At 37.9% G+C, this 21,830-nt stretch overlaps 1 protein-coding gene across 2 annotated transcripts in view; it reads left to right on the plus strand.

Moving 5' to 3' along the window:
* Window positions 1-2,298: 2,298 nt before the first annotated feature.
* The window catches only part of LOC146004224 (protein FAM136A-like), a 42,793-nt gene continuing 23,261 nt past the window's right edge, over window positions 2,299-21,830 (plus strand). The window contains exons 1-2 of one of the 2 annotated variants that reach the window (XM_083142897.1): window positions 2,299-2,627; window positions 12,069-12,209. In XM_083142897.1, coding sequence (XP_082999023.1) covers window positions 2,541-2,627; window positions 12,069-12,209 — 228 coding nt within the window. In that variant the 5' untranslated portion in view covers window positions 2,299-2,540. The other variant, XM_083142898.1, reaches the window with a different exon arrangement.

The raw sequence follows: 21,830 nt of genomic DNA on the forward strand, positions 1-21,830 counted from the left end.
ATGGTTGCACAGTTCAATCGGGAACAAATTTATTGAATCAAGTATCACTTCGTAGGTTTCCGAAGGACGTAGAGAGACGAAACCTGTTGATACAAGCAGAACGAGAAAGGATTGGTATAGTGGAACCACGAGCAAAACAACCTGCGCAGACCCACGAGTCATGTGTACCGTACCCCCGCGAGTAGGGGAGGGGGAGAGTTCACCATGCTTCCTTATGGCCCGAGGTGGAGGGAAGAAGGGAAAGTTGCGCGGGGACTTCTCGTCCCAAGGTTTTTTTCCTTGTGGTCGATCTATACGCGGAAAGGATTTTTACGACTTGCATATTGTTACAAGCATGTTGATCGTTTATCTGCGTATTGTGTTGTGGTGAAAATCACGCCTCTTAGTGAGGTTTCAAACCGAAGCGACACAGGCCCATTTAGTCTATAAATAAGCATTTACCGCTCAAGAGAAATCAAGTCTCAGGCGGCACAATACACGCCATTGGGAATCTGAGCGACACGTGCAGCTTGTCGTGTCGCTTCGGGTTGAAAAATTTCATTGGTCACTGAGGATTCACTTTTATTTTAAGTGGCACAGAGATTACACACCGAAGCGACAAGCAACAGCCGCTTTACTCTAAAGGAAACAATTCACCTTACATACGAGTACAAGAGAGCGAGGCAACACGATGCCATGGTACTGAGAAAACAACAGTCCAGTCCAAGCGACACGTGCATTTTCTCGTGGTGAATTGGTTCGAAATGAAGCTTTCAGATTGCAGCAATACGTCTCTCTTGGAAACCAACATTAAAAAATAAACACCACCTTCCGAACGACAAATTGCAGGTGTCGCTTTTCGCTCAGACTGGGCCGTTTTATCAATACCGCGCATTGTGTTGCCCCGGCCTGTTATTTGCACAAGCGTGACTGGTGAATGGTTTGCTTTAGATCGAATGATTCTGTGAGAAATCCCGATATCGCTCTTGTCGCTTCAGTCTGAAAACTCCCTTGTTGCTTGAAGTAAATTCCCGCAAGTGAAAATAGCATGCCATATCATAGGTTTTCCCTAAATCCCTCAGGCGGAAAGGCGACGTTTAAAGCATAAATATTTACTAGCATTTGTTGTGTCATTACTTCTGCAGATTTGTTGGTATAATAATATCGATAATATCACTACTTTTTTAGTGTGCTATACAACTGGCGGCCACAAAGACACGTCATATTTTAATAATCTGCTCTGCAGTTGATCATCCGACGGATTCTAGACGTCCACTCCTTCATAGTGGAACATTAACAAATACCTTTCTTGACTATCGTCGCACAACTGATGAAAACAAGCACTCATTTCTTAAGCCCCTATCACACGGAACTGGATTTCTAGTTGGAGTGCTCTAGTTGACGCTGGACTGGCTACCCATTTGCTAGTTTTCGCCTCACACGGTACTTGTTATACCGTACTTGTCGATAGTCTTTCGTTCCCATAATGGCGGCCGCGCGAGATTTAAACAACGTACCACTTCAAATTTTTAAAATACGATAACTATTCAACCGAGAGGAATATCGCATCGCATTAAATGGTTTTAGGTAGAGAAGAACGGCGCTGATAAAATACATACTTTAGAACGTTTACTATACACGTATGGAAGAATATTTTAGCTTTTACAATTGTAAACATGCCTTTCGTGCTGTATGCACTCGGAAACCACAGACAAAAAAGGCTACTTTGCAAACTCACAGATTATCTTCACATGGCCAAACTTTGCTCTGATTGGCTGTTCCACAGAATCTAGTCGAAGAAGTTAGTAGCAATTAGAACATGTCCTATTTCTCAAAACCAGTCAAGCAGTCAGCCAGGCGGCCATGATTACTACCTAGAAAGTCAGTTCATCGCCAACTAGGGCATTCCAACTAGAAATCCAGTTCCGTGTGATAGGGGCTTTACTTCGTATGCCAGTGAATCTGCACTGGCAACAACGGGGACCGGCCTAAACCGGAAGTTCCGGGGGGACCGGGCAAGACCTCACCAATGTTTATGTTTACATTTTTAACACGGTCTATTTTGAGGACAGTCTTTCACAATGAATGACTTCTTTCTACGAATTAGAAGAAGACGAAGAAAAAGTGTTGTGGTTCTAATTCCAACCATTCTCGTGAGACTTTCAGACGTGCCCCTCCCCACTTTTAGGTGCGACTGTGCGCGAGGCGACGCGATTTTGAGGGGATCTTGCGTATCGCACAAGCCTGAGACCACATTTTTTTCTGGTGTGGTTCGACCTTATCGCACAACACTTTTGCAAGCTTGAGTTCTGACGTTAGACGTGGAGAAGCTACGTTGTTAGCTTAGGTCTCTTAGGTTTGGTTCTATTAGCATAAATATACTGTAAATTTATTATTTCTGCTAATAGAAGTAAACCTAGCTAGCCTAACCTAACAACTTTGGCATTTAGCCTAAAAATGAGCTGTCTCTAGTGACACCAAAGCCCAAGGTTGCAGAAGGTCTCTAGTGACGTAAGAACGCGAGGTTGCAGAAATGTTGTGCGATAAGGACGAACGCCAACATGGTCGAACAACAGAGAACACGTGTGGAAGAAGCTATGAGGAAACTTATTTCCGATCTTGACAAATTCCATTTACGGAAGATGCAGGTATCCACTGTTAGGTGTTATAAAACTTACACATATAAAATAGAGAAATTACTTACTATAAATGCGGAATGTCTGAAGACCGGACGGTAACAATGGTACGATAAATGAAATCCGTTTTCTCTACATTTCACTACATTTGTACACATTTCCAAATATATGGAAGAAGAAGCGGTATGACTTAAGATGACCTGACCCCTCTCCGATTTTCTTCATATTTGGCATACTTACTAATTGAGGCCTTCTAATCACGAATCTGGGTAACTGTCATACATCGAAGACCATTTCTTCAATTTTTCACAAGAAACTACTGACGGAAAGTAGTTTCTCCAAGGTTTACAACGTTCGTCGAGGTATTTTCTTCCGTCGTGGAATATATTTGAGCCGGAAATAATGTATTTTTGAAGAGAAATATCTCACCGACTCACAATTGCCATTGCTTTTATTTGCTTGCCCTACAAGAACTGGATGCTGCATACGTTTGATGACGTAAGCCCGTCAGTGTTTCAAACCCCCCATTTTTTACTATGCTTGCCTAACATAACCAAACCTAACCTAACCTTATCGGAAATGGTTCGTGGGGCTATCGGTCAGCTACCGTGCATAATGTTTCGTGGGGCTATACGTCAGCTACCCAGGCTATCTGTCAATTACTTGTGCATAATGTACAATGTGCACAAGTGACAAACACGATAGTAGGTATTTTTCGGTGAAGGATGTTGGAAACACTGCCTGCCCACTACGCTAGTCAAGATATGCCCGCCAATATTCTGTGTCATTGAAGCGAAAAAAGGAGTAAAGGAAATTACTCTCTATGTGAAAAATTGTGTTTCTTTTCATGTAAAAAGCATAATGGCACCTTGAACTATGTTCCGCAATACACAATGTGTCTCCGATCTGGAAATCGTGAAAAAAGCTGATGTAAGTTTATTTTTTTTTAAAAAAAAGCTTTTTCACATTGTTTTACGAACAAAATTTTAACTATGCTTGCCTAATGTAACCTAACCTTGCCGTAAATGGTTCGTGGGGCTATCCATGAATGGTTTTTGGGGCTATCTGTCAGTGCTTTGTGGTGCTACTCGTGCATAGTTCGTGGGGCTACCTGTGAATTTTTACACGTGTCCACTGCATTTTAACAACAGATTCGTGATTAGAAGGCCAAATGTAGTTAGTATACCAAATGTTAACGTAATTAGAGACATTCTCTATATTCTTCATTCATGCCTTTTTTTTACCTAACAGCTTTTATGTCCATGGTTTCTTTCTAGAATATACAGAATTGCTTTACATTTAAATTATTGTTATATCTCCCCCTCATTATCTCCCAGAAGTTGGTAAAAGTTCAGTATATCGGACACACATTAAAATCGGATATTTTGTGTTTCGCATGGTTCGTACTTACCTATTGTGATTTGCGGAACATAGTTCAAGGTGCCATTATACTTTTTACACGAAAACAAAAACAATTTTTCACATTTACAGTGATTTTTTTATTCCTTTCTTAGCTTCTGTGACGCACAATATGGCGGGCACATTTTGACTTACGTTGTGGGAATGCAGTGTTTCCAACCTTCTTCACTGAAAAATGCTTACTATGGTGTTCGTCCCATGTGCAAATTGTACATTATCCATGGGTAGCTGGAGGATAGCACCACAAACCATTTTCGATAAGGTTAGGTTAGGCAAGTGAAAAAAGGGGAGGTTTGAAACACTGACAGGATATTACATCATCAAATGTACGCAGCATGCAGTTCATTTAGGTGAAGCAAATGAAAGCAATCGCAATTGTGCGTTGGTGAGATATTTCTCTTGTAAAATACATGATTTCCCAGTCAAATATATTCCACGATGAAAGAAAACACCTCGACGAACATTGGAATCCTTGTAGAAACTCATTTCCGTAAGTAGTTTCTTCTGTAAAATTGAAGAAATGTGTCTCCGATATACCGAACTTTTACCCAGAAGTTATATTAAGACTATTTAGAACAAAAATAAGATAATTTTCCTTTACAATTGTATGTTACATTTTCTTAAGAATGTTTACAAACTATATCCCAGTCGATCATCTGGAATGCCCATCAAATTTGTCCAATTTGTCCCAAGTTCCGATTGTTTAATTCAGATTTCATGATGGTACACAGGCATTCTTCCATGTTTCGATTTATATTCATGTGTGTTAATACATACTTTTGAATTTTAGTGATTACTTACTGTGTATTTGCTTGAGAATGTTTTTCACTTCTGTGTAACTCCTACATGATTTTTGTCTTGCAACCAGCCATTCGTTTACTGTCATCTTGGTTATGGTCTGCTGCCCGCCATCTAGGTCACGTGTGGTGCAAAGGGGTTTCATAGTTAGTTAGGGATCTTAGTATTCAAATAACATCTAACTTCTTTTGTGGTTATGTTAGGTGGGCAAGATTTAGGTCTCTTAATGTTACAGCAATTTCCCTAAATGCTTTCAACATCTCGATCATGTTAGTCCTGTTCTCAAGCACAACAACCCTTTGGGTCTCATGTTGGCGGTAGTATGTGGAATGCTGTGTCGATTGAAATATGCATCCAAAGTAAATTTTATTGAAGCAGACACAGGTAAAAAAAATATTATTGTTGGTAGACTAACAAGTACAAGTTTACAAAGAAAAGGGAGGGAGAAAATTGGTTTTGTTAACTTAGAAATATATTACAAAATTAATTTTTTTTCAAGCCAAAAAAGCCATGAATCCAACTCTGAGACAGAGCTACACATTTTGAAATGTGATCTTAAACCATTTAATTTATTAATTAGTACAAGATCGGATTAAAGTAGTTAATTGTTACATCGGAGTAGCTCTAAAGAAAACTTGACCGGTAAGAGCATGATTAATTATACAATACATTGTAATGTATGGCTGACTACCATATCGCTGCAGATTTTAAAATTCAGCTAGGAGCAGTGCAAAAATTGATAATGGCATGTTCATTATTATGATTTAATGATACACAAATACAGAAAAAACACATACTTTACCTGTTATATTTTTTGAAGCGAATTTACAATACCGGACCCCTCTTCGATTTTTATAATATTTCGCATACTCGCTAATTGAGGCTTCCTAATCACAAATTTGAAGTTAAAATTTGACAGTCACATGTAGTACATTACCTGTTGTCGATTGACCGAACACCTCTCACTCGTGTATTGTTAATTGCACGTATCCAAGGTGGGGATGAGGTAGCTCGCCCCCCCCCCTCCTCAGGAAATTTTTCAATTTACAGTAGATAAAATTAGATTTGTGGCATCTTGAATAATGTGAAGATAATAAATTCATAAATCTGAGAGAAATAATTTTTGAGACTAGACGGAGAGTGTTCTATAACCTTATTATTGTCAATAGCACGTATCCAAGGTGGAAATCAGGAGGCTCGAGCCATCCTTCAGGAATTTTTTCTGTTTACACTAGATAAAATTAGGATTTATTTATTTATTGAGAAAATTCCAGATACAGCACAGGTGGCCATTTTACACTGAAATTGTCAACAATGAGAAAGCAATAATAATAATAAGCATAAAAATAATAATAATAAAAAAATTAAGAGTAACAAAACAACATAAAAGTGAATAGCAAATAAACAAAAAAATAAGTATTATATATAAGATATTAATTACAAGCATTTCTTCAGATGGAAGATCGAAAGGCAAACTCGGAGGAAAATATATCAATATTTGAGGGGAGATCATTGTATTGTGCTGCAAGCCTGTAAACGAGAGATCTTTTTTGAATTTCTAGTCTAGTTTTTTTTGTATAAAATAATCTTGTGTTGCGTGTTGTGCGTACTCGAAAGTGGAATTCCTCAAGAAGTGTGTTGCAGCGGATTTTGCTATTTACAATTTTGTATAAATAACTGAAATCATTCTGCAAACGTCGCTGATATCCAGTTTGTAAGTTTAGAAAAGACAAGAGATGCGGAGATGAAAACTGGACCAGATGGGAGAGCAATATTCTATTATTTGGGAAATGAATGATTTGAAGTACAAGGTAAGGGCTGAGATGTCACTAATTTCAGTGAAACGGTAGAGTAAACCTAAGAGACGCATGGCCTTTTTTGTGGTGAATAAAATATGTTCCTCAAATGTGAGCGTTTGGTCGAAAACAATGCCTAGGTCTTTGTGAGAGGATACTGCTTTGATGTTATTGCCAGAGATGGAGTAAGATGACTTTAACAGATTCTTCTTGAGAGAGATAGTGAGAGTAGTACACTTGTCAGGATGTAATGTAAGGTCCCATGTCAGGCACCAGGAAGTAAATGTTGCTGTGTCATTCTGAAGAAGATGAGTATCGTCGGAAGTGGAGATTTCTCTGAAAATTTTACAGTCATCTGCGAAAAGAAGGTAATTACTAGAGGGAGTTGTGAGATGGTCTGCAAGATCATCGACGAATAATATGAACAAGAGAGGTCCTAGAACACTACCCTGTGGAACTCCAGAGAGGACAGGAAGAAAGTTAGAAACAGTTCCTGGAAGAACGACACGTTGTTGGCGATCGCTAAGATAATTTGCGAGAAGGGTTAGAAATTCGCCATGAATGTTGAATCTATTGCATAATTTGTGAATCAGAAGATGATGACTAACAGTATCAAAGGCTTTGGCCAGATCAAAGTATATTACATCTAATTGTGAATTATTTGAAATGCATTTCATAGCATGTGAAAGTAAAACAGACAGGTTTGTAAGACAGGAGCTACCAGGAAGAAAACCATGTTGCTTAGAGCTTAAGTATGTAGATACAAATTTGTACAGTCTGTCTTTGATTACTTTTTCACAGATGTTGGACAGAGGAGAAAGTAAGGAGATTGGTGTGTAAGGTGAAACAGAATTTTTGTTACCACTTTTGTGAATCGGTGTGATGTTAGCTTGTTTCCAAGCGTGAGGAAAGATGCCTTCCGAAAAACATCTGTTCAAGAGAATGGAGAGGGGATAGCACAGGGATTGCACAGTTTTCCTGAGGAACAAGGTGTTGATATCGTCCGGTCCTAGGGCAAGGTGAGCTGAAAGAGACGACAATAGGTTCTTCACCTCATTGGGTGTAGTGACAAGCGTTGTTAGAGAGGAGGAACAGACTGGTCTTACATTTGGCAATGCTGCAAGGGAAGACGGGGTCAGAAGTTACCATGAAAATAAGCGTTGAAGAGTTCTGCCGTTCAGTCGCTTATTGCACTTTCACTATCATGTGTAATTTCAGCTGGAATCCTACTGTTATTTTTTCTTGAGTTTATTGGCTTCTTGAATAATGTAATGATAATTTGGGAGAAATAATTATCGAGACAAGACTGAGAATGTTCTATAACCCTGTTATTGGTAATAGCATGTATCCAAGGTGGGGTTGAGGTGGCTCGAGGCCCCCCCCCAGGAATTTTTTAAATTTTACACTAGATAAAATTAGGTTTTTGGCTTTTTGAATGATGTGATGTTGATTTAAGGAGATAGACAATTATCGAGGCAAAACGGAAAAGCATTTGGAAGCTGCACAAGAAAGGTAGCGTCACACGTAGGGCGATTCGTTGTAATTTTTAATCTCTGGAAGGCGGGAGAGGGTACGTTCTTGAATGAGAGGAGTCAACTACTGGCAATATTAATGAATTGTTTTATCTGCGGAACATTCTAGAATATAATGATATCAATACTCGGATTCAATTTTTCGGTTGATCTGTACAAAGAATCGGTTAATGAGATTTCAGAGGTAAGTGTGACAATTCATACAGTCGATTGGTGATCAGATCAGTCAGCGTCCTCTGGTTGCTTTATAAGATATAGTGATTTGAAAATGAAGACATTGACGACACCAGAACTTCCGGGGCATCAGTGTAGTGCTAGTTCGGTTCAAGGGCCGAACAGATCAAGGCCTCTCTCTCTCTCTAAAGTGAATATTTCAGCAGTACCGGATATTGGAGTGGTTTATTAAAACAGAAATAAGCTGCATAGATCAAATGAAAATCAAAGTTTTGAGTGATGATTTAGTTTTGCCAGAACTAAATTTCGTATATGCAGTCCGAGAATTTCATGGTATAAAAAATACTTTTGTTTAAGCCTACTGGGTTCGATACACATTCAAACACTTAACTACCATAAAGAGACAGCCGAAAATTTTATGAATGTCGAGAAGAGAAAGCAAGAAGATGTTGCATATGTAGACATTTTAGGCGGAAATTGCAGGCTCTACCAGGACCAAAATCAGGGCTCTACCAACTGAGCCACCTAGCCATCCTTGACTTCAACCGATTTTTCATTAAAATGTCTACATAGTACATGTCCTGTGTATATCAAATCGTAAGGTGTTGCCTGTATAGTGAACAAGCACAGAAAATATAGGAGAGAGAAGAAAACTGTGGAGCGTTCCCACCGGTTGAGAAGAACTTTTTTCTTTGGGCAACAAGAGCTACTACTTCGAGGTGAAAATGACAGTGGCCTACTAAGGGAGATTTCACACCGTGTTGCCTGGAGATTAGGTTTGTGCAGCCTTTTGTGTTGCTACGGTGTGAAATGTTGCTGTTTATTAGCCCATTCCAATCGACATGTATCGCATGTCCCTTCGGTCTGAAACCTTCCTAAGTCTTGAAAATCCAAGTCACAAGGATGGAAAATTAGGGCCTTGTTAAGGTTAGGTGTGAAGGCAGACGACAGCACCCTAAAGGATCATATCCAAACCTGCAAGAAGAATGCATCTTACTTCAATCTCCAATACGGAATGATAAAAACTTCTGGTGAGTTGATTTTAAAAAAATGTGTCCGAGATAAAGAGAGGCGTGCCCAGGATTTTCAGAAGGGAGAGGGGTTACGCATACTATTTTTGGTTGTCAGTCCTGATTTTGCCATTTTTTTCCTGTCTTTGATGTTCCTCTTTTTTTTTAAAAAAAAAAGGAATACTGGGTCAAATGGGGTTATGACCTCACCAATCCTCCCTTGAGCACGTCACTGAAGATAAATGAGTAAGCATTTGATCATACTGGGAAACGAAGCATTAGATGTGTTGGGAACGGAAGGGTTTTCACTGTGCATTAATTGTTTCATGATCCACCTGTATTCAAGAAGACTTCCTTTCTTTCGTGCCAATATATGACAAGACAGCAGAAGCTGTGACAGGCATTTTTTAACACTTGAGTGCTAAGGCCTGAATCTGAACAATTTGGTGGGTTTGGGCTTTTATAAGAGCTGCAAACATGGGAGGATAAGACATGTGAGTGGTGTTCAGGCTCGAATCAGAGATAAATATTCATGAGCTGTCTGCATCCAGTTCGCAGCCTACAATTTGAATCTCGCGATGTCGAGTGGATTGTCCATCCCGTGCATGTGTAACAGCTTCGTAAAAACACTCAGACACCATAGATGTTTTTATGCCTGATGAGAAGAAATGGACAAACACACATACTGAGATGGTTCCGGCACACAATGTTAATGCATGGAAACAGAGGAGTCGAGTGGTAAAAAATGTTCCGATTTCACGTTCTGATTAAAATGACAGCCTTACAGTGTCGACGATTTAAGGGATAGTTGCTCCCCATTTTTTATTTTCTTGCCTCAACATTATGTCCTCTTCATGTTAAGCCTTGTCTACCAAGAGAAAGTAAACTTTCCTTGCAACGCCCTCCATAAACCCCCCCCCCCATATTTTGGAACCCAATTGCCACCACTGGTCTTGAACATACAATTGTGAGGTTCTTACTATACCCTTAAAAAAATGGTGTTGAGGGGCCCACCCCCGAAAGGAATTCCTGGATACGTGCCTGCTCTACGAAGTATCCAAATGCAAAAAAAAACAACTCATTCCAGTAAGTACTTATTGTGTAAAAATGAAGAAATCCGTTATTCCGATCAACAACTGTTACTGAAATTGCTCACTCAATTTTGCTTATTTTGCAATTTCTGCAAGAGACCCCCAAATTTTAACTTCAAATTCGTGATTAGGAGGTCTCGATTAGTGAGTATACGAAATATTACAAAAATCGGGGAGGGGTCCGGTATTGTAAATTCTTACCTTTTTTAAAAATTGTAATTTTCATCAGTGAACTTGAATTATTAAAAAAAATATTTTTTTTAACTGAATTTGAAAGGTGGCCAGGCACCCTGTATCTGTCTACGCCTGATGGTATATAACACTCACAAAGAGAGACATCATGAGTGACTAAAGCTGACAAAGATTTTGATAGCTCTGTTTTGGTGAGATAACCATGTGAGAATCACAGTGTAAAACATGTTGCCACTTCAGAACAATATTTTTAGTCGGACCATGTATTAAATTATTAGATATTTCAAATTGGCGGTTTAAATTAACAGAAACTTGCATTAATTTTGCAAGTTGTTACAAAGTTGTTCTTAGTGAAAGTGAAAACTTTTCAAAATATTAAAATGAGTACAGTGGGATCCATGAGTATTACCGTGCAAATTGTCCATGACTATTTTCATTATTTTTTCTCTTACATCCTGTGTGTTTTTAAGCGATGGATTTTTATGTATGCTGGTGCAGAAATTGTTAATAGCTTGTTTTGAGTTTTCTTTTCATTCTTGAAGCTCTTATTGGGTCAAATAAAGTGCACGAACATGGTGATGGACAATTTGCATGGTAATACTCATGGATCCCACTGTACATCAAAATTCTGCTGTATAAATTTCACAGCACTACCAAATTAATTAACTGTGCTGTGGATCGGTTTAATGTGGGGGCTACAGGGGTTCCCAAAAGGGATTTCTTTTCTTCTGTTTGCACCTTTTTGATATGAAAAGTCAACATTGCACTTCTTGTGAAAGTCCTAGCGTTTCCATCCAAAATTCATAACAACTAAAAAAAAAAGCCAGCTTTTGACAAACTTCCAATACTTGTATTGCTTTGTAATTTGAGTATGTCATTCCCTGATATGTAAGTGGAAATTCTTAAGCTGGGGATACTTGTGTGGATCAACATGGAGACAATGCAGTAGGTAGGGAGGTTTCCTATGCATATGCAAACTGTCGTAACTTTTGGGATGCTTGATGATAATTTTATTAACTCGAGGGAGGAAAATATCCCCCAGTGTCCCCCTCCCTTTATTTGAACACTGAAAAGAACATACATACATTCATGTAAACACAGAAAAACTATTAAATATGTATTTTGGCCAAACACATGTTTTCAAAAAGAATAAGAAACAATTTTTAAAGGTTTAAAATAAAGTGAGGCATAAACCAAGAAACTAACAAAATATGACAAATAGAAAAAAAATATAAAATAAGGTGAAGAAAACGCACAACTCTTGTTTAAAGGACAGTGACAAAGTAAAAGAGAGAAGGGATAAGAGGTACATAGAAGCTTCCATCTATTTTTGAGTGCCTTTCTATCCATCAATTTCCACCCTGTCTCACTATACTCTTCCTTGAAGTTTTGTATTGAAATATGTAGGTAAAATTTGAACTTTTTTTTCTTCTTCTTCCAGGCAGAAATGCATCACTGTGCAGCAAAATGCTGTGAGAATGATGCTATATCAATAGACGGAGTTCACAGCTGTGTAGACCAGTGTTCAGTACCATTAAATAATGCACAGAAATATGTTCAAGGGGAACTGGAAAATTTACAAGTAAGTAGTGCAGCTTAGTATGATTGGTGCCTTTCTAGTTTTGTGTGTCTAGGAGCAAAGTCTAAATTTGGATATTAAGATATTTATAGCCAGAGCTGAAATGTGGGGCCTTTTTCCTGTCGAAGTCTATATAGTATGTGTTCATTGTGTGGACTGAAGCTACATTGCCAATGCCCTCTGCCGGGGTCATTTACCCACTGTGCCCCCTCGAGAATTACGTCCAGTTTTTTAAATCGTCAGATTTCAATGTTTAACGTAATGTAAAAGTGTTTCCAGCATTAGGAAAGCACAAATTACTGAGATATTTGATCCCAAAGAATGGCCCACGTAAGTTAAAACCTGTAATTCAGGGTTGCTACGCGACTGGGAAACCTGGAAAACAGGGAAAAGTCAGGGAATTTGGTTGGTCAGGGAATAGTCAGGGAATTTTACATATTTTCTGGAATTTACGCACATTTTGGAGTTGCAGGAGAACCAGTTACAAAATGAACGAACTGTTCATTTCTACTTCGAATTCGGTTCTTGTTATTTCAGTTCCCCCAAAAGATTCAGTTCAGAAACTTGTTCCTCTCGTCATTATGACTTCTAGTCTGTTACCTACAAAATTATGGTTCCTTTGCATTTCAATTCTATATTTATTCACTCTCGGATCTAGGTTCTTGGATCCGTTCATTTTGCGACTCGTTCTTGTGAACCTGTTCAAGACCGGAATTTGGAGAGGCGTGAGATTTTTCCTTAGAGAACAAGCTACTCAAAACGAAACGTACGCACCAATCATCCTCAGAATTTCTTGCGGAGAAAATGTTGCTTTAGCTTTGTGTGTGGTGATTAAATTTCCTTTCCGCAAGAACACACCCGTTCGGAACCCGTGAAGCGGAGCAGGTTGGTTTTCGGACAGTTCATTGCTTTTGGATCTGCAATAACTGTATACTCCTCGAACCAAAGACAATGTAATACTTTCTGCCTTTGAAGAGCAGAATTTCACGTAAACTGGCTGTGGTTGACATCACACTGGATGGGTGCAGATGCCTAGCAAAAACAAAGGGACTCACTACTTCGTTCCCCCCATGAACCCGTTCTGTGAATTTGAGTTCTTGGTTCAGAAGCAACCTGATCAACTAGTTCATTTGCTCGTTGTCGTAGTTTTTACATTGCAGAGATGTGTTACACCCGAGAAATTAGTGATTTTATGCAGTATCAGTGACGTCATTATTCGAACATGCAAGTGTTTTGTGCATGTAGAACGAATTTATTTTTTAAAAACTGGTGCGAAATAGAGGAATTAAACGTACGCTGGTAACACATCGTTGTAAAGAAAAAAGTGCTCCCCTGTGCATAGCACCACGCCATGAAGGCGTATAGGGGGTGTGGGGGTAACGCCCCACACTTTCTTGATCCGGTCGTGAGTGGGGGTGATGTGATCAGCATCACGCCCCTGACCGCCTTTACCCCCCAGGGTTTCCCCCAGGTACCCATGTTATTCGACGCTGGGTGGGCGCCGGGGCCGCTTCCAACCTTAGAAAAGTTCCCGGATTTGAACCGGCCGGGGATCGAACCCGGGACCTTGAGCATGGTAGTCAGACGCGTTACCGACTGAGCCACCGTGGCCACATCGTTGTTAGGTTAGGAATGTTGGTTAGATGCCAATAGTAATTTTACGTATTTTTTGCATGTAGAATGAAATTATGTTGAAGAGTGGTGAAAATGGGTTCAAGCTCCTTTTGTTTTATTACGATTTCATCATGCTACAAATGCAACTTTTACATGGTTCGATTTCGATTTAGTATGTCTGTTAACACATAGTGCAGAGTTTTAGCTATTACTTAAGATTTTGTCAATATATGCTTTTGTGGTTAGGTTAGGAAGGTCAGGTTTGGTTGTTTTAGAATTAAAATAAAGACCCTGAATGCTCTCTACTAAGGTTCCAATTTATTTCTACATTCATTCCCACTAGTTTACGATACTTACTGTCGCTTGTCAACCGGAGAATACCTTGTCCGTCGGAAGTGTGTATGATTACGTAAGGTCATTTTGAAGTTTTCTTTTCAACATAAATAACTTTTTTCGAATCCAAACAGTGCTCATTATTTTAAGGAAGGTTCAAATTTTGTGTCACAATGATTGCCAAAATTCTATGATAATTAGTCATCCTGCTAGGAAAATTTGAAAAAATCATAAAACATTCGGAACTGTTACCTTTTAATATACAGATTTCTATGTTTTCCGTAATATAAAATTGGTTCCAGCATGTGGAAAACTCAAATAATGTGGATATTTGATTCCAAAGTATGGCCCACGTATATATATATTTTTTAGTGTATGGTGGGTCACCAGCACCATTCACGTTCTGAATTTCCGAAATATGTACTATTTTCAATAAATTTAAAAATATAATCATTAAACATATTGCATATTTTCTAAAGGTACATGACCTAATTTTCTGTTGTTTCTCATTGGTATTGATGTAATTGAGGTTGTACAGGTTACATTGTACAGCTTTGATATATGCCACATAATTTTTATTGATTTTTTACACCACTTTAATTGTAATGACTTAGTGAAAATGCGGAAGTACAATAGTTTTTATTTTTTTCATTGAATGGCATTGTATTAATCACATTAAATTTTCAGCTAATAACTGTGTATATTAATATTCATAATAATTAACGTGCCTGCATGTTTTATTGAAAAACATGAGGTTCAAAAGCAAAAATCATGACAACAAACATGTCTGGAAAAATTTCATTTCTGGTCTGGAAAACCTGGAAAAGTCAGGGAATTTCATAATCAAAAAATCGTAGCTACCCTGTAATTTCTGAGTATTTTTGTCGCTATTTTATAGTAAAAACTGTTCGTATGCACACTAATCATGATATGGCAATGCATTTACGTGTTGTCCATCCCATTTCGAGTCAAAGTCAAATCATGGAGCAGACTTATTCTTGTAACCATACTAAATCAATGTCTTGGGAAGAACGGCAGTAAACATATGACTGTGCCTGATGAAATAGTTGAAATGCAGTGTAATGAAATGTAGAAGTTTCTACACACATTCATTTTTCCCATTGTTGCCAACCATTCATTATGTGTGAATGATCATCCTTTATTTTTAGAATGCATTTCATACCAGTTGGTTAGAATTAAAGTTCCCCTATTCAGACCATTGTAATCGAATGCTGGCAGAAAAAGAAGGTTCAAATTTTCACCACCAGGTGCTGAAATAACAACCAGAAGGCATTCAAAATCTTATTTTCAGTGGATGCAGTAGTGTAATTGATGATACAACCAGCACCACTTATAAGTGTAGAAAAGAAGAGCTCATATAATTAAACAGCCTGATTTGCCCACACTTAAAATTATGCCAAGATGCTCTTATTCCCCAATTCTTCAAGTGTGATAAGCTCTTAAATCTAAAGAATTTTGAATCCTAGTGTAGAAAAGAAGAACCTCCTCAGACAGATTTGCCTACACTTAAAACTAAGCCAAAAAGGGCATATAGCCCAATCGGCTATGTGTGTACATATCTAAAATCTAAAGAATTTTGAATTCTAGTGTAGAACTCCCCTCAGACAGATTTGCCCATGTGTGTAAAAGCTACATCTCTCAGTTTATTGTTCATAAACTTGTCAAAAATAAGCCCCTCTTGATATTGTTTTGACTATACTTAAAACTATGCCAAAAATGCTTATAAGAGCTTTTGCATTCACAATAATATATGCTTAAATACTTATTACCTGGAATATGCTCAATATTTTAATTGGACACCAGCCTCAACTCATATATCTAGTACTAAGACAATGCAATATGCAGAGGCCCCCTAGAATTGCTCTGTGACTCTCTCATTTCTTACATCATAAACATATGATTTTTCACCTATGAGAATAACACTACATATGGTGTCATCAGGGAGTGTATTGTGGAATTCACAGATAATTTTAATATTTGTCCTGTCATTAACCACAACTTGTTTCCTTTTTGAAGTGTTGATGACAAACATGGGTCTCTGTGCTTTGAATTCATCTGGTGTGTAATACATGTCAGTATTGCCAGTAGTGACCCTTTTGTATGCTGTAAATGCTTCATATAATTTGAGGAAATCATCCTTGGACATGTCTAAATTATAATTTTCTCTAGGAAATACCTCATTTCTGCCATTTTTAAGATATATGTTCTTGATGTTGCAGTTATCAAATCTACTTGAATTTTTTTCCTGATTATTGTGTCTTCCAGTCTGAAACAATACCACCACAAAATCCGGCATGTCATATTGTATACTGGAGAATGAATTTGTAGCATCAAACTCATAATAAGTACCAGTTGCGGGCTTCTGTACACATTGATATGTATAAAATTGTAAAGGAATCTGTGGATTTTTTATTATATCTGCTTTGTATTTAAGAGCATAACTGGCTTCATATTCAACAACTGGGATTCTTAGCTCCATAGTCTGAATAATGCACTTGCCCTCATCAGGTAGGGTATTGGGCAGAGCTTCCCCTGTAGAGTTTAATGTGCTGTACCTCATCAAAGCATTATTATCATTGGCAGCTCTTCTAAATGTGATTCTTAAACCACCCTTCCACATAATATCTTTGTAATCTGAGAAAAATCCTGGCAACAGGCGCATAGGGAACAGCACTGTGTGGCTCTTGGATAAAATTTTATCACCAGCCTCAAATCCACCTATTTTGTAGTAAGAAGCCTCGGTTTTGGATAATTTTAGTGTGGCCAAAGCTGTGGAGGTAATGCCGGGATAATCCACTCTGTTTATAACAACACCATGTTTTCTGATCTCAATTTCAGAGAACAGATGCGGCACAAAATTATCTACCAATCTTATATTTGAATTTGTCGGATAATCTGTTCCATCGAGCTTTACAACATCAAATTTGATGTATAGATCTGCTCTGTGGGGGTGTATAAAGCCATCCCCTACATCAAGATCAACCTCAATCTCTGTGTTGGGTTGATTTAAATTTGCAAATGTCCTCCTGTTTGGGGGGAATGATTGTAGCTCATAACTCTCAATATTTTCCATTTTTTTTTGTATGTATTTTTATTTAAATATTAATCTCTATGATAGCAGTTGTTGTGGCTCCAGCAAAATCAACTAATTCTTCTTTTTCATTAGTGACCATCAATTCAATATTATCTATTCTATTATGGCACACAGGAAAATATAATGTCGGGGATGGAGTGTAGATGATTGGCTCCATAAATTCAGAATTAGGTTTAAATGTTGCAATGATGCCAGATTGTTTGTGAGTGCCTATGCCATTTTATTTGGTGATCATACCCTCAGCCACATTACAGTGAATATTCATAGTCTCTATGTCTAAGAATTTAGGTATATTAATAGCAGTGTGTTTGATGGCCGCTTCAAGTTTTGTGTTGTTCTCAAAGCCTAACAGCTCTCCTATAGTACCCAGATCCACTGTTTCTGTAGCAGATACAATCTCTACTCTGTGAGTGACAGAATTTTGAGTTAATAGTATGCCTCTGGGTAATTGAGCATTTAGAGTGGACAGATTATACTGCCCTGGAGTGATGACAATTTTTTGATCCCCTACTGCAATTTTGTTGTTGTGGTGTGTAATATTAGGGATCAAGTACATGCCATAAAATGCTCTGAGAGCTATTGTTTTGGGATACACTATATCATCATGTAATTTGAGTTTCAATATTGAATTTTGGCTGGTGAGATGGAATACCCCCATGATGTTTTAAATACCACAAGGCTTTTTGAAAATTTTCAATTGATGGTTTATTTATTTGAGACATATATCTAAGAACAGATAAACACAAATGTCCACAATTAACATCTTTGAAGTTTTGAACACGGGCATTATTGTAATAAAGATTAGCTGATTTTAGATATTTTATTAAATTTTCAGGTGGAACACCTCCAAATGAATCAAACACAAATGCCTCATTGTTTAAATATTTAAGATAACAGATCCAGTGAGTGCCCTGATTTTTGTACTTATCCAAATTAACAATGCCACACTCTTTGTTGAGTGGTTGCTCTGGCAAAGAATCAGACATGTACACACCTCTAAAATTTTTGATGCCCAGTGGCTTGATTAAAGCTTCAATATCTTGGTTTGTAAGCGGCTCTTGTTTTTTTTAAACTTATTCATGGCTCTCTTAACACCTTTGCCTTGTTTCTCCATGGCCAGGTTATGGCGCCTCTGCTCATCTAATTCTGCCCTATTTTTCTTGGCATCTATTACTGTTTTTGCTATGGCGGCTGATCCCCCGGCCAAGCTCCCCACAGCCCCGAGAGCAGCTAAGATGGCAGGGATGGTAAATATAAATCCCCCCACATGTGATTTTTTTCTTGATTGCTGTAATTTTTTTAATTGGGGGGTACTAAGCAACAATTTCATACCATGGCCCTTGGCAATACAAGAATTTTTTTTCTTGCGCTGCTTTTTGGTCAAAAGACTATCAATAGGCCCAAGAGATTTAAGACCTGCATAAGGTATTTGATACATAACACCCTTGGCCTTCATTGTAGGTTTATTATATACATATTCACAGCCCCCACCCCAATTTTTGTTTGGTGCTCATAGCTATGGTGGTTCCCAATGCTGCTATTTTTTCACTTAAAGAAGCATCTTTGCTTACAAATCTACCAAATGCAGCCTCTTCTAATTTCTTGTCTGCAACATGTCTCTTGTCAAGATCAGAATGTGTGTTGTATGCTATGTCATGGTCTCTACAAGCAGCATCTAGGGGATTAACACCAGGATCACCTCTATTTAATCTATGGTCCAATTTTGTGCCTGGACCACAATACTGATAACCTGGAATATGTAGTTCAAATGGCAGCGTGTTTATAATGTCATTAACCAAGCCCCGACCCTCAGAAATATTCCAAAATTTAGGTGGTAGAGTATTAATAATTTTTATAAGATATCCAATCCCCTTAGTGTCATTCACTATAAAATTAGACAATTTGGTGCTTATCATGTCCATAATTCCAACTTTTTCATTGTAAAAATTGTGGTTGCCAGCATTTTCCTCCCCAGCTATCACCAATAACCTATCTACAAGTTTCCTGACATCATCAACCCACACAAATTCTTTAGGCAGGGTGTTGTATTGTTTGATTCCACTGCCAGTCTTGATCTGTGACCATATGGGCTTGATTAAATTGTTGTATTTTGCTCCACTGCTAGACTTCACTCTTTTTTGTGTGGGATCATTGTTCTGGTATAGAGCATCTGATTTTATTAATATTTCTTTGTAATATTCATAATCTTGATCTGTATAGCTGCCAGGCCTCTTCCTAGTCATCAGTTCCCACAACCCAGGTGTGCCGAGATACTTAACAAAAGCACCTTTTTCTCCAAGACGAGATTCTGAATATACAATTATATCATCCCCCATAAATGTTACTCTGAAATTGCCAATTCTATGTATGATGCTACCATCAAGCTCTGTGTCAGCATATAAGCCAAACACCTCATCTTTGTTGTCTTTAGGTGTGGTTAAATATTTTTGAGCAAGAAGACCCAATTCAATAGGATCCTGAGTAGCTTCAATTCTTCTAGGAGCAATAGGACTAGGTGTATGAATACTGGAAAGTGGGGTGAATGGATAATCTAATATGTTCCTGGCAGCTACAGGTACAAGCTCTGTGATCAAATTTTGATTTTGCTCTGTAACAGTTTTGATATTTTTACCTAAATCACTAATAGCATCAATTATGGGCTGTTCTGTTTGTTTGTGTTTTTCATAAATTCCCCGGTTCTCTGATTTCCATCCCTTAAATCTTTTTACAAGATAATCTCTTAATTTAAGATCATCAATAATTGGCCTTTTCATGTTTATTTATATATGTTTCAATGTCTAGAAAATTGTTGATTTTATTTCTATATTTGCCACTATTGGGTGTTCTTGTCATATCAATTGTGACAAACCCATAACTGTCCTGGTTCCAGCACCAACTGCAAAACTTAGAAAAATCATTGTAGCTCAAGTCCCCACCTACATATTCATCATGTATGTGTTTGAGGTTGGTATGATCCTGATGAAACACACATATAAAATTGCTGTTGTCTCGGATCAGTTGCTTGGGTATTTTTGAAAAAGTCTGTGCCAGGTAGAAGCAATCAATATTTTTGTGCCGGCCCTGTGTAAAGAAATTTCTAACCTTGTTTTGATTATCCAGTATAATGTCATCAAACACAACAACAGAATTATCGAGACATTCATGAAGTGGCTTAACATCTGGTTCAAAAGTGGCAATATCCAATCCATCATATAGCTTCATCAGCTGCTGATATTTTAATTGTTCCAAGCTCTTAGAAAAGACATACAAGTGCCTGTTTTTCCAGTCTAACCAGTTGGGTGCCAATAAAAAATTATCAACCATTAGTGTAGTTTTACCACAAGCAGATGGCCCAACAATAAGACATCTAATATTATCAGGCAGCAAGTTGCCATTTCTCTTATTCTGCTGTTCAGGTTCTGGCAGCCTCTTTATAACATCCCAGGTGCTCATATTATTATTTTGTTTGCATCGATCCAGCTGTGTTCTGGGAGTCCTAGCCATTTGACAAGTAACTTGTTGCCTTTTCTGCGGATGATTTTTTCTATGACATATGTGTCAGGCTGTTTAGTTTTGCTGAGCTCTTCTTCATAGAATCGGCCTTTGAGAATTTCTCCTCGGTGGTCTTTTATTATATATGTGTTAAGGGTCCTGGGTTTAACTTGAACCACTGTAAATAATTCAGTGCTCCAGTTTCTTGTAAAGCCTCTTTTGAATAAGTGCTTATATTTGCTGATTCTTACTTGATCACCCACCCTGTATTTGGCCTTTCTTCTTGTTGGCCGATATTTAGGATAATAAACAGTCCTGATCAATTTTTGCTCATCAGATGAAGTTACTTCAGAGGGTTTCATGTTGATTGTGGAATGGACCGAGTTGCTATATTTATGTAGAAGTTCTGGAAGAATATTAAGCCATTTATAATTACCTTGAAGTGTAAATTGTTTATACATAAGATTTTTTAGGGTTTTGTTGAATCTTTCTACAATTGAGGCCTTGAGATCACTGTAACTCGAGTAATGTTTTATTGCCTGGCTTTTAATAAATTGTTGAAACACTGAATTATAAAATTCTTTGCCATTATCTGTTTGCAAATAGCGCGGTGATCTTCCACTCTGATTGATGATTGTTCTGATGGCTTCTGTAACACATGCCCCAGTCTTGGATTTGAGTGGCACAGCCCAGGCAAATTTTGAAAATGTATCTATGACAGTGAGTAGATACTTGTAGCCCTTGTTGATTTTGTCTAAGTTTTTCAACTGTCCACTTGCCATTTCAATCAAATCGCTCTGCCATAAATCATCTATGCCCTTTGTGACTACTGGCAGTCTCTTAAAATTATGTCTGGCCTGTCTGTGTAATTCATCAACAATAATTTGTCTAGACATAATATGTAAACAAGAATATTGCAACTATGGGGTGTTCAGCAGCTGATACTACAGGATTTTCTAAATATAATTTGTCCCCTATTTGTATTTTAAATTCCAGAGAGCCATCATCTTCAACATATGCTGTTTCTAATGTATTGGGATCTGTAAAATCCTCTAATTCTACACTGCTGA

The sequence above is a fragment of the Lepisma saccharinum genome, chromosome 21, assembly GCF_977018435.1.
Source record: "Lepisma saccharinum chromosome 21, izLepSacc3.1, whole genome shotgun sequence".
Taxonomy (NCBI): domain Eukaryota; kingdom Metazoa; phylum Arthropoda; class Insecta; order Zygentoma; family Lepismatidae; genus Lepisma; species Lepisma saccharinum.